The 13,936-nt window shown below is 39.2% G+C and overlaps 1 protein-coding gene across 2 annotated transcripts; it reads left to right on the top strand.

Annotated features, from left to right (window-relative positions):
* The first annotated feature begins 3,797 nt into the window (after positions 1–3,797).
* On the top strand, positions 3,798–5,565 carry LOC112583857 (tropomyosin alpha-3 chain-like). 2 transcript variants are annotated; one of them, XM_025281432.2, is made up of 2 exons: positions 3,798–3,993; positions 4,128–5,565. In XM_025281432.2, the coding sequence occupies exons 1-2, from the start codon at positions 3,926–3,928 to the stop codon at positions 4,606–4,608; spliced, it is 549 nt and encodes a 182-aa protein (XP_025137217.1). In that variant the 5' UTR covers positions 3,798–3,925; the 3' UTR covers positions 4,609–5,565. The 2 variants fall into 2 exon arrangements, with proteins under 2 accessions (XP_025137217.1, XP_025137216.1); XM_025281431.2 differs by having other exon boundaries at positions 3,799–5,565.
* Positions 5,566–13,936: the final 8,371 nt, after the last annotated feature.

Genomic DNA, 13,936 nt, shown 5'->3' with positions numbered 1-13,936 from the left:
TTAATAAGGAAACACAAGTCTTAAATGATACATTCAGTTCAGTTCAGTTCAGTCGCTCAGTCGTGTCTGACTCTTTGTGACCCCATGAATCGCAGCACGCCATGAGATGAATCTCATTGATATCTTCAGGACATACCATCTAAATGCAGAAGAATACATCTTCCTTTCAAGTGCACATTGAACATTCTCCAGGATAGACCACATCTTGGGTCACAAATCAAACTTCTGTAAATTTAAGAAAATTGAAATTGTATCAAGCATCTTCTCCAACCACAATGCTATGAGACTAGATGTCAATTACAAGAAAAAAAAGAAACTGTAAGAAACACAAACACATGGAGATTAAACAACACATTTCTAAATAACCAACAGGTTACTGAAGAAGTCAAAAGGGAAATAAAAAAAATTTCTGGAAACAAATGACAAATGAAAACATGACAACTCAAAACCTATGGGATGCAGCAAAAGTAGTCCTAAGAGGGAAGTTTATAGCAATACAATCCTACCTCAAGAAACAAGAAAATCATCAAATAGACAACCTAACTTTACACCTAAAACAACTGGAAAAAGAAGAACAAATATGCCAAAATTAGTAGAAGGAAAGAAATCATAAAGATCCAAGCAGAAATAAATGAAAAAGAAATGAAAGAAACAACAGTAAAGATAAATAAAACTAAAAACTGGTTCTTTGAGAAGATAAACAAAATTGACAAGCCTTTAGCCAGACCCATCAAGAGAAACAGAGAGAAGAATCAAATCAACAAAATTAGAAATGAAAAAGGAGGGGTTACAACAGACAATGCAGAAATACAAAGGATTATGAGATTATTATGAACAACTATATGGCAATAAAATGGATAACCTGAAAGAAATGGACAGATTCTTAGAAAAGTTCAATCTTCCAAGACTGAACCAGGAAGAAATAGAGATTATGAATAACCAAATTACAAGCACTGAAATTGAAGCTGAGATAAAAAATCTCCCCAAAAACAAAAGCCCAGACCAGATGGCTTCACGGGAGAATACTATCAAACATTTAGAGAAGAGCTAATGCCTATCCTTCTAAAATTCTTTAAAAAAATTGCAGAGGAAGGAACACTTCCAAACTCATTCTGTGAGGCCACCATCACCCTGATACCAAAACCAGACAAAGACAACACACAAAAAAGAAAACTACTGGTGAACATCACTGATGAACATAGATGCAAAAATCCTCAACAAAATTTTAGCAAACAGAATTCAGCAACACATCAAAAAGCTGATACACCATCATCAAGTTGGGTTTATTCCAGGAATGCAAGAATTCTTCTATATACACATATCAATCAATGTGATACACCATATTAACAAATTGAAAGATAAAACCACATGATCATCTCCATAGATGCAGAAAAAGCCTTTGACAAAATTCAGCACCCATTTATGATTAAAACTCTTCAAAAAATGGGCATAGAAGGAACCTACCTCAACATAGTAAAGGCCATATATGATAAGCCTACAGCAAACATTATTCTCAATGGTGAAAATGAAAGCATTCCCAAGATCAGGAACAAAACAAGGGTGTCCACTTTCACCACCATTATTCAACAGTTCTGGAAATCTGTTATGTATAGCAATCAGAGAAGAAAAAAATAAAATAAAATAAAAGGAATCCAGATCAGAAAAGAAGAAGTAAAGCTCTCACTGCTTGCAGATGACATGATACTGTACATAGCAAACCCTAAAGATAGTATCAGAAAATTAATAGAGCTAATCAGTGAATTTAGCAAAGTTGCAGGATACAGAATCAATATACAGAAATCACTTGCATTTCTATATACTAACAATGTGAAAAATCAGAAAGGGAAATTAAGGAATCAATCCCATTCACCATTGCAACAAAAAGAATTAAATATCTAGGAATAAAATTACCTAAGGAGACAAAAGAACTTTACACAGAAAATTATAAGACACTGATGAAAGAAGTCAAAGATGACATAAACAGATGGAGAGATAGTCCATGTTCCTGGGTAGGAAGAATCAATATTGTGAAAATGACTATACTACCAAATGCAGTCTACAGATTCAGTGCATTATCCCTATCAAATCATCAATGGCATTTTTCACAGAGCTAGAACAAAAATTTTCACAATTCATATGGAAACACAAAAGACCCTGAATAGCCAAAGCAGTCTTGAGAAAGAATGGAGCTGGGAGGAATCAACCTTCCTGACTTCAAATTATACTACAAAGCTACAGTCATCAGGATAGTATGGTACTGGCACAAAAACAGAAATATAGACCCATGGAACAAGATAGAAAGCATAGAAATAAACCCATGCACCTATGGGTACCTTATTTTTGACAAAGAAGGCAAGAATATACAATGGGGCAAAGACAGCCTCTTCAATAAATGGTACTGGGGAAACTGGACAGCTTCATGTAAAAGAATGAAATCAGAACACTTCCTAACACCATACACAAAGATAAACTCAAAATGGATGAAAGACCTAAATATAAGACCATAAACTATAAAACTCTTAGAGGAAAACATAGGCAGAACACTCGATGACTCTCGATTTATTGATGAACACTTGATAAATCAAAGCAAGATTCTCTATGACCCATTTTTCTAGAGTAATGGAAATAAAAACAAAAGTAAACAAGTGGGGCCTGATTAAACTTAAAAGCTTTCACACAGCAAAGGAACTATAAGCAAGGTGAAACGACAACCCTCAGAATGGGAGAAAATAATAGCAAATGAAACAACTGACAAAGGATTAATTTCCAAAATATACAAGCAGCTCATACAACTCAATGCCAGAAAAACAAACAACCCAATCAAAAGGTGGGAAAAGACCTAAACAGACATTTCTCCAAAGAAGACATACAGATGGCTAACACACATGAAAAGATGCTCAACATTGCTCATTATTAGAGAAATGAAAATCAAAACCACAAGAAGATATCCCCTCACACTGGTCAGAATGGCCATTATCAAAAAATCTACAAACAATAAAAGCTGGAGAGGGTGTGGAGAAAAGGGAACACTCGCACTCTTGGTGGGAATGCAAATTGATACAGGCACTATGGAAGACATTATAGAGATTCCTTAAAAAACTAGGAATAAAACCACCACATGACCCAGCAATCCCACTCCCAGGCATATACCCTGAGGAAACCAAAATGGAAAAAGATACATATATCCCATTGCAGCACTATTTACAGTAGCTAGAACATGGAAGCCACCTAGATGTCCATCGACAGATGAATGGATAAAGAAGTCGTGATACATACACACAATGGAATATTACTCAGCTATAAAATGGAACACATTTGAGTCAGTTCTGATGAGGTGGATGAACCTCGAACCTATTATACTATTTTGTTTCTGACATAGAAAGAAAAAGATAAAAATCGTATTCTAGTGTACATGTATAGGGTCTGGGGGAATGGTGCTGAGGAATTTATTTGTGGGGCAGAAGTAGAGAAATAGATGTGGAAAGTGGACTTGTGGACATGGGGAGAGGAGAGGAGAGGGTGAGATGTATGGAAGGAGTAATCTGGAAACTTGCATTACCATGTATAAAATAGATAGCCAATGGGAATTTGCTGTATGGCCCAGGAAACTCAAACAGGGGCTTTGTATCAACCTAGAGGAGTGGGATGGGGAGGGAGATGTGAGAGAGGTTCAAAAGGGAAGGGAAAAGAAATCCCAGGAAGTTGACATGACACTAAAGTTTATATGAATAAGCAAAAGATGCAGAATAGCCAACTCAATAATGAAGGAGAACAGGGTCTGAGGACTGCTATTACCTGACTTTAAGACTTAGTAATCGAGGAGGCAGGAACCCGTAGGCAAGCAGGAGCTGGGTGGGGACCATGGCCGGGATCACCACCATCGAGGCGGTGAAGCGCAAGATCCAGGTTCTGCAGCAGCAGGCCGATGATGCAGAGGAGAGGGCCGAGCGCCTCCAGCGGGAAGTGGAGGGAGAAAGACGGGCCCGAGAACAGGCTGAGGCTGAGGTGGCCTCCTTGAACCGTAGGATCCAGCTGGTTGAAGAGGAGCTGGACTGAGCTCAGGAGCGCCTGGCCACTGCCCTGCAAAAGCTGGAGGAAGCTGAGAAAGCTGCTGATGAGAGTGAGAGAGGTATGAAGGTTATTGAAAACCGAGCCTTAAAAGATGAAGAAAAAATGGAACTCCAGGAAATCCAACTCAAAGAAGCTAAGCACATTGCAGAAGAGGCAGACAGGAAGTATGAAGAGGTGGCTCGTAAGTTGGTGATTATTGAGGGAGACTTGGAGCGCACAGAAGAGCGAGCTGAGCTGGCAGAGTTCTGTTGCCGAGAGATGGATGAGCAAATCAGACTGATGGACCAGAACCTGAAGTGTCTGAGTGCTGCTGAAGAAAAGTACTCTCAAAAAGAAGACAAATATGAGGAAGAGATAAAGATTCTTACCGATAAACTCAAGGAGGCAGAGACCCGTGCTGAGTTTGCTGAGAGATCGGTAGCCAAGCTGGAAAAGACAATTGATGATTTGGAAGATAAACTGAAATGCACCAAAGAGGAACACCTCTGTACACAAAGGATGCTGGACCAGACTCTGCTTGACCTGAATGAGATGTAGAGCACCCCAGCCCCGCCCTGCCGCTGCTCCTCCCTCTCACCTCGACTCCGCTGGGGCCAGCCTGCCCAAAGCTGACCTTTAAACTGAGGGCTGATCTTTAACTGGAGGGCTGCTTTCTCCTTTCGCCACCTCTCCCACCCCCCTACTCCTGTGTCCTTTTCGCCAAACTGTCTCTGCCTCTCCCCAGAGATTCCAGTTGGGCTAGAGGCTGAGCACCTTTGGGAACAATGTTTAAGGGAATGTGAGCACAATGCAAAGTGTCTTTAAAAGCATGTTGTGATGTACACATTTTGTAATTACCTTTTTTGTTGTTGATGTAACAACCATTTGTAAAAAAACATTCCAGATAATTCCGTAGTTCTGAAGCAGCAGTCTAATCCCTTTCTCACTTTTGGAAGGTAACATTTCAGCTTAATGCATATTGCCTTCTCCAGAGAGAAAGGGAAAAGGTTTGGGCCTGCCTTACTGAGAGCCTAGCAGCCCAGAGAAAGGCTCTATTTGGGGAAACCTCATTGCCCTGTAAAAAGTACCTGCCAAACCAGAAAGATGATTCCAGGAGGAGTTAGCAAAAAAAAAAAAAAAAAGTGCTGTTCAGGTTTTCAGCTTTATAGTATCTTTGGACAACCTTTTTTTTTTTTTTTCTTTTTTCATCAGAAGTGACCAAACAATTAAGATGGTGAAACCTCTGAGATGAAATCCTTGTCCCAGCTCTACCCTGTTCCCAACTGCTCACAGAATGGATCATGTGCCCCTTATGTTGAAGTGACCACTTATTTGCTCTCCTGCCTCCTTGAAAGAAAGGAAGGAAAATTATGTTTTGCCACTGATTTAGCCATATGAAACTCATCTCATCACCTTTTTCTGGGTCTGAAGCTGCTGTCTCTAAAAGTGCCATCTCATTGTGCTTTGTATCGGTTAGTGCTGGAGAAATCTTGAAAAGCATATGTACAAAACTTTTAAAATTTTATATTATTTTGGAACTTTGCTTCTTTGGGGTTGAGGCACACTGGCCACCCCTCTGCCTGTGAGAGCTCTCTTACAGTCTGTGGGCTAGCAGTGTGCTGATCTTTTAAAGTTTCTTTCCCTACCCAATCCCCCTTTTTTGATGAGGTTTCAGTGAGGTCTGTTAGGGGTGCGTCCTGCAGCTTAATTGGCTTAAAATGTTCTTTCCTTTAGTGTGGTCTTCTTTGGGGACCAACTGGGAGAAAAAAAAAACAATAGTGTAACTGTTTTGATACTGAAAATTGATAAATGTCTTTTTGAAATAAAGAACCAGTCCCTCCAAAAAAAAAAAAAAAAAAAGACTTAGTAATCAAGATAATTTAAAAAAAATTGAATCTATATATTCACCTTATATCCTTCACAAAAAATTAACTAAAAATGGATCTGAGATTCAGCTAAAGAAAGCTGAGTGCCAAAGAGTTGATGCTTTTAAACCATGGTGCTGGAGAAGACTCTTGAGAGTCCCTTCAACTGCAAGGAGATCCAACCAGTCCATCATAAAGGAAATCAGTTCTGAATATTCTTTGGATGGACTGATGCTGAAGCTGAAATTCCAATACTCTGGCCACTGATGTGGAGAACTGACTCATTGGAAAAGACTCCAATGCTGGGAAAGATTGAAGGCAGGAGGAGAAGGGGATGACAGAGGATGAGATGGTTGGATGGCATCACTGACTCTATGGACATGGGTTTGAGCAAGCTCTGGGAGTTGGTAATGGACAGGAAAGCCTGGAGTACTGTTGTCCAGGGGGTTGCAAAGAGTCGGACACGACTAAGTGACTGAACTGAGCCAAGATGGTATGATACTGGCAAAAGACTAGACAAATAGATAAATGGAACAGCATAGAGTCCAGAAATATACTGACATAGACAACTGATCTTTGACAAAGGACTAAATGCAAGACAATGGAGAAAAGTTTGTCTCTTAAGTAAATGGTGATGTAATATCTGGACATCCACAAGCAAAAAAAATGCATCTATATATTCACCTTATACCCCTCACAAAAATTAACTCAAAATGGATCTGATAGCTAAATTTTAAATGCAAAACTGTAAAACTCCTAGAAATTGACATAAGAGAAAATTTAGATGAATTTGGGTTTAGTGATGTTTTTAGAAACAACACTAAAAGCACAGTCTGTGAAAGAAGTCCATAAGCTGGACTTTGTTGAAATTTTAACTTTCTGCTCTGCAAAGGACACTGTCAAGAGATTGAGAAGACAAGCCACAAATTGGTTGAAAATATTTGCAGAAGACATATCTGATAAAGGACTATTATCCAAAATATACAAGTAGCTAAAAACTCAACAATAAGATAACAACCCATTAAAAACTGGGTCAAGAACATTAGTAGACACCTCACCAAAAATATATATACATGGCAAATAAACATGAAATGATGCTCAACATCATATATCATCAGGGAACTGCAATTTAAAACAATCATGAGATTCTACTACACACCTACTGCTGCTGCTGCTGCTGCTAAGTCGCTTCAGTCGTGTCCAACTCTGTGCGACCCCATAGACGGACGGCTCCCCCGTCCCTGGGATTCTCTAGGCAAGAACACTGGAGTGGGTTGCCATTTCCTTCTCCAATGCATAAAAGTGAAACGTGAAAGGGAAGTCACTCAGTCGTGTCTGACTCTTAGTGACCGCATGGACTACAGCCTACCAGGCTCCTCCATCCATGGGATTCTCCAGGCAAGAGTACTGGAGTGGGGTGCCATTGCCTTGTCAGACACATCTACTAGAATGATCAAAATCCAGAATGCAGACAAAACCACATGCTGTTGAGGATGTGGAGGAATGGGAACTCTTGCTCATTGTTACAGGGAAGGCAAAATGGTACAGACACTTTTTGGGGAGTATAATTCCTTTACAATGTTGTGCTACCTTCTGCTGTACAACAAAGTGAATCAGCTACATGTGTACATACGTCTCCTTCCTTTTGGACCTCCGTCCCGCCCGTCTATCCCACCTATATCTGGATCATAACAGAGCACTGAGCTGAGCTCCCTGTGCTATACAATTTGTTCCCACTGGCTGGCTGTTTTACACATGGTAGTGTATATCAGTTCAGTTCAGTTCAGTCACTCAGTCGTGTCTGACTCTTTGGGACCCCATGAGTCGCAGCACCCCAGGCCTCCCTGTCCATCACCAACTCCCAGAGTCCACCTAAACCCACGTCCATTGAGTCAATGATGACATCCAACCATCTCATCCTCTGTGTCCACTTCTCCTCCTGCTGTCAATCTTACCCAGCATCAGGGTCTTTTCAAATGAGTTAGCTCTTCGCATCAGGTGGCCAAAGTATTAGAGTTTCAGCTTCAACATCAGTCCTTCCAATGAACACCCAGGCTGATCTCCTTTAGAATGGACTGGTTGGATCTTCTTACAGTCCAAGGGACTCTCAAGAGTCTTCTCCAACACCACAGTTCAAAAGCATCAATTCATTGAAACATGTAAAATATCATGTATGAAACGAGTTGCCAGTCCAGGTTCGATGCACGATACTGGATGCTTGGGGCTGGTGCACTGGGATGACCCAGAGGGATGGTATGGGGAGGGAGGAGGGAGGAGGGTTCAGGGTGGGGAACACAAGTATACCTGTGGCGGATTCATTTTGATATTTGGCAAAACTAATACAATTATGTAAAGTTTAAAAATAAAATTAAATTAAAAAAAATTAAATTAAATTAAAAAAAAAAGCATCAATTCTTTGGCGTTCAGCTTTCTTTGTAGTCCAACTCTCACATCCATACATGTCCACTGGAAAAACCATAGCCTTGACTAGACGAACCTTTGTTGGCAAAGTAATGTCTCTGCTTTTTAGTATGCTGTCTAGTTTGGTCATAACTTTCCTTCCAAGGAGTAAGCGTCTTTTAATTTCATGGCTGCAATTACCATCTGCAGTGATTTTGGAGTCCCCCAAGATAAAGTCTGACACTGTTTCCACTGTTTCCCCATCTATTCCCCATGAAGTGATGGGACCAAATGCCATGATCTTAGTTTTCTGAATGTTGAGCTTTAAGCCAAGTTTTTCACTCTCCTCTTTCACTTTAGAGGCTCTTTAGTTTTTCTTCACTTTCTGCCATAAGGGTGGTGTTATCTGCATATCTGAGGTTATTAATATTTTTCCCAGCAATATTGATTCCAGCTTGTGCTTCCTCCAGCCCAGCATTTCTCATGAAGTACTCTGAGTATAAGTTAAATAAGCGGGGTGACAATATACAGCCTTGATACACTCCTTTTCCTGTTTGGAACCAGTCTGTTGATCTATGTCCAGTTCTAACTGTTGCTTCCTGACCTGCATACAGATTTCTCAAGAGGTAGGTCAGGTGGCCTGGTATTGCCATCTTTTTAAAAATTTTCCACAGTTTATTGTGATCCACACAGTCAAAGGCTTTGGCATAGTCAATAAAGCAGAAATAGATGTTTTTCTGGAACTCTCTTGCTTTTTTGATGATCCAGCAGATGTTGGCAATTTGATCTCTGGTTCCTCTGCCTTTTCTAAACCCAGCTTGAACATCTGGAAGTTCATGGTTCATGTATTGCTGAAGCCTGGCTTGGAGAATTTTGGGCATTACTTTACTAGTGTGTGCTATGCTATGCTATGCTAAGTCGCTTCAGTTGTGTCCGACTCTGTGCGACCCCATAGATGGCAGCCCACCAGGCTCCGCAGTCCCTGGGATTCTCCAGGCAAGAATATTGGAGTGGGTTGCCATTTCCTTCTCCAATGCATGAAAGAGAAAAGTGAAAGTGAAGTCGCTCAGTTGTGTCCGACTCTTGGCGACCCCATGGACTGCAGCCTACCAGGCTCCTCCATCCATGGGATTTTCAAGGCAAGAGTACTGGAGTGGGGTGCCATTGCTGAGTGCAATTATACATCAATCCTAATCTGCCGATTTGTCCCACCCTCGGGTCCACATGTCCATTCTCTGCGTCTGCATCTCCATCCTTGGTCTGTGGATGGGTTCATCTGTGCCACTTTTCTAGATTTCATATGTATGTGTTAATATAAAATTAAAGAAAAGAATGTTAATATAAAATTAAAAAAAAGAATTGAACCCGGGTCTCCCGCATGGCAAGCAGACTCCTTTACATGTGAGCCACCAGGGAAGCTCAAAAAAAAGAAAAAAAAAAAAGAATGCTATATGGAATATAGATACAAGTTTTATCAGTGGTGGGCAGAGTGGGTAGAAGGAAAGGGATGAAGATTTGATCATTTGTTTTCAGAAGCACCTTAAAACTCTGAACAGATGAATTTCTGATAATTAAATTTAGTTTGCAGTACAATGTATTGATTTTTCTGGACATATATCACATTTTTACCTAGAGTTCAAAAGAATCTTCATGTCTTCTTTGTTAGAGCTTTTATCTTTTTTCATCCTCTAAGGATAATTTATGAGTACAAAATGATTCTGGAAATGAGAATTTATTCCTAAAGGATTACTGAGCAAGTGGGGTGAATGTTCCTTTGTATATCTGTAGTTCTTAGGAGGCTCTCAATCATTAAGAAATCCCTACATCTCCATAATTATTGTTAAAAAATTAATTTTCAGGATATATTAATGGGTGAAAAAAATCACCTAAGTCTTCTATAAATTTGACTACATATATCATTCTGTTTATAGTGGACACTTTTTCTCAGTGTAGAGAATGTCTTTGATGATGTAATGGCAAAGTCATATTGCATCATTTCTTTCAAATGACCTGATTTTCCTTTGAACATTCTTATTAGCTTAGGAATTAGCATGAACTGGCAGCCTTATATCAGGCATCTGAAAAATTTACTGCATCATGACTACTATAGGTTAGATGAAGCAGGACATGGCATATGACTTATCATCAAAGACAGGAGAGGCCTGTCACTTTGTAGAATCTTTATATTAAAAAAAAGAAATATAAGGATAATGCTGCTTAGTTCTCTGCCCTAGAAAATGGGTTTTGAGATATTTTATAATTATATATTCAATAGAAAACTGTTAAAAGGCATAGGTCTGCAAGTCTGGCAGTCCTGGGTTTGAGTCTTATATTCACTCATACTGAGCTGTAGTCTTTTAGCCTTCTCACATGTCAAATGGGGTTAAGTCAATGTATATAAATACGTGCAACATGTGCTCATGTGTTCAGTCATGTCTGACTCTTTGCTACTCCATGGACTGCCAGAATCCTCTGTCCATGGAATTTTCCAGGCAGGAATAGTGGAGTGGGTTGCCATTTCCTTCTCCAGCAGATCTTCTCAACTCAGGGATAGAACCCGTGTCCCTTGCGTCTCCTGCATTGGCAGGTGGATTCTTTACCGCTAGTGCCACCAATAGCATTAGTCAGGGTAGGGGCACTGACGTGTAATGACCTCAGTCTACATATTCATAATTTATTTCATGATTAATGGAAACCACTTATAAAATATTTTCCCCTAACTCTTTCATTCATTTGATCCTCAGGGCCTGAACTCAATGAATAGAGTAAAAATACAATTGGTAAAACTCTGTAAGAAAGTTCTGACTGTTGAATTCATGTCTTTTCATTTGGGGCCTCTTCATCATGCCAACAGGAGAGAGATACCTTCATTATTTGTACCAGTAATACGCCCCTTTCATTCTTTATACAATGTGGTCAAAAGCCTCATGGAGATGGATTTCTAGTTACTAGAATTCAGTGATTTTGGAACAGGATTAATTTCTTCTCTATGTCCCTGTCAATAAAATTGAAACAATAATATTTGTTGTTACCTGTGGGTAAGAGGAGTCTAAGTGGATTGGAGAGTCCCACATGGAAGGCAGCAAGAGAAGGAACAAAAATCTGGTTTTACTTTCAATAGTCATTTGAGGAAGTCTATGAAGCGTGTTGTTTTAAATATAAGATGAAAGGAATGTGGAATTGACAACCAAACTTTATATGCAGCAGAACTGGATGAATACATGTTTCCAATTTCCATTTATTCATTTATTCACTCGTTCACTATCATGCATTATGCTAACAGTTGGAAATATAGAGATGAAAAAGATGCGTTGTTTTTTTTTTTTTGTCTTAAGATGTCAACTGTCTAATGGTGAAGACAACAGGTATTGATTGTTATTCTGGCACTTATTACTGGCATGAACTTGAGCTGGTCACTCAATTGCTATGATACTCTATTCCGTCATTTATAAATGAGGATAAGTATCCTACATTCCAAGGTTTCTGTGAATATTAGAGATGAGCTGTAACAAGTAGTTACTGAAAAATAGCTGTTAAAATACAGTATGGGTGAAACATGGAGGGGATCAGAGTTTTAGAACCAAATTGTACACTCTAGTTAAGGATCACAGGGAATCACTGAAGGAAGGACATGGCATGATCAGGTTTTCATATTGAAAGGTTTCACCTTGGTAGCAGGAAGGATGTTGAGCAGCACAGGGACTAACCTGAAGGATAGGAAATCCATTAGGAAAGTATTGAAATAGAGGATGAAGGCTCACAAGTTAAAGAGATACTGTGAACTTGGAACAGAGAGAAGTTAAATTTTGGAGATAGAATAGATTTCCTTATATCTTAAATAGGGTTATTTTACGGGATTTAAAAATGAAATCTTAGGGAAAACCAAGTGTTAAGACAAGTGCTTTTTACAGACAAATCCTGTTTTGAACATCTCTTGGTTTCGAGGCAGAATAAAGATCCATATTCTGGATGTTAATGTCCTGCCTCTGAGCTCTCTCCATCTCCCCTTCCCAAGGGTCAGTTAGGGATCGCGTTCTTTTGGGCATTGGCACCCTTCCTCATCTCCTTTCTAGCACATACATCACCACACTGCTCTTATTTTTTTGAAGGCCTCCCCCAGTAGATGGAGAGCTCAAGGAATGAAGAATGTCTTTTTATGAATGCCGAATATTTAGATAGTGTATGGCACAGAGAAGATATTCAGTAAATATTTGTTGGATAAATGAATGGGTAAACAAATAAGAGCAGAGTAGTTTAACATAAGATATTTGGAGTAGGACTGATAGGTTTTGAGTCTTGATCCCACCACGAATTTCTAGCATGATAACCTTCTAAGCCTGTTTATTCATTGATTAAAAGGAAATTCCAATATCATAGTAAGTTAAATGGCATAAATGTATGCAAAGTGAATTTAAGTGGCACAAATATATGGAGAGTGCTTAACCCACTCCCTCTCACAAAATAAACATTTGTTTCATTAAACTAGAGCTGTCACCGTTACTATCAGTATTACTATCTTGAAGACAACTGGAATCTTGATTCCTAACAACTTTACTCCATCTCTGTACTCTCTGCTGCTTAATATAACCCTGATTTTAAAAAGCAAATCGAATCAGATGGTTTTATTAACTAAACATGCTGAACAGTAGGATAGATTGAGTCTTCTTTTCTTTTATTATTCTAGCTTACTTGCTCACTCTCTGCCCCATGCAATCAGTCTTAGCGTATATCTGTATCTGTAGCTATATAGCTCTATAGACTACATATGATATATGGTATACGTACACACATCTTCAACCTAACCTATATGTCCTATATATCATATAAAAGAGATATATATGTGAATATATATACTCTACAAACCTATATGTCCTATATGTCATATAATTATATAAATATCCACTTGCCATAAAGAAGTATTAGAGAAGGAAGATCAGATCATTGGGGATCCAGAAACAGAAGCTTGACCTTTTTAAGGTACTAAGGCAAGTAGATGTCTTTGAAGAATTAGACCAGTATAAACAAGAGTCACTGGGGCAATTGTAAAGTAGTTTTCACAGCTTTGTTTTCATACCAACTGACCAAACATGAAAGATGAAACTCAATATGCGGCAAGGGCTCCCCTTTATACACTTTCTCTAGCACCTTCCATGTTTCCAAATAATTTGTTTGAGAAGCACACTTTGTGCTTTTTATAAAACACATGATTGGGCCAGATTTCTATGTATTAGGAGACTTAATTTGCCAGTGAACTATAGCTTCAGGTTGGCCATCTGGAAAAATAAACTTCTCAACAGCCATGTAATTTGTCTTTTGTCTGGTTTCAGGCAGTGGATTTTGGGGGATTAGTATTGAGCAAATAGCAAGCAGATGCTTTCCTGGCTCCTTGAAGCCCTCTCCCTTCTCCAAAGGGGCATCTTGCTACGTTACAAGTTAACAAATGGTCCTTTTATACATTAGAGGAGAAGCAAATGCTCCCATAACGCCTTAGTCAACACTATGTATATATGAACCTAATTTTCCAAAAAACAAAACAGCTTTCCCTTTTCAACATGGGGAGGCAATGCCATATGGGCCAAAGCTTAAGGTCAGGAAAGCATATTGTCTGGAACACAGGCCAA

The sequence above is a fragment of the Bubalus bubalis genome, chromosome 3 (assembly GCF_019923935.1).
Source record: "Bubalus bubalis isolate 160015118507 breed Murrah chromosome 3, NDDB_SH_1, whole genome shotgun sequence".
Lineage (NCBI taxonomy): Eukaryota > Metazoa > Chordata > Mammalia > Artiodactyla > Bovidae > Bubalus > Bubalus bubalis.
This window is presented reverse-complemented; position numbering and strand designations above follow the sequence as displayed.

Excerpts from the sequence above, each read along its gene's own strand:
- LOC112583857 (XM_025281432.2), top strand. The coding sequence starts at position 3,926 with ATGATGCAGAGGAGAGGGCCGAGCGCCTCCAGCGGGAAGTGGAGGGAG. Across the intron at positions 3,994-4,127 it reads AAAGACGGGCCCGAGAACAG|AGGTATGAAGGTTATTGAAA; the intron begins GCTGAGGCTGAG and ends TGAGAGTGAGAG.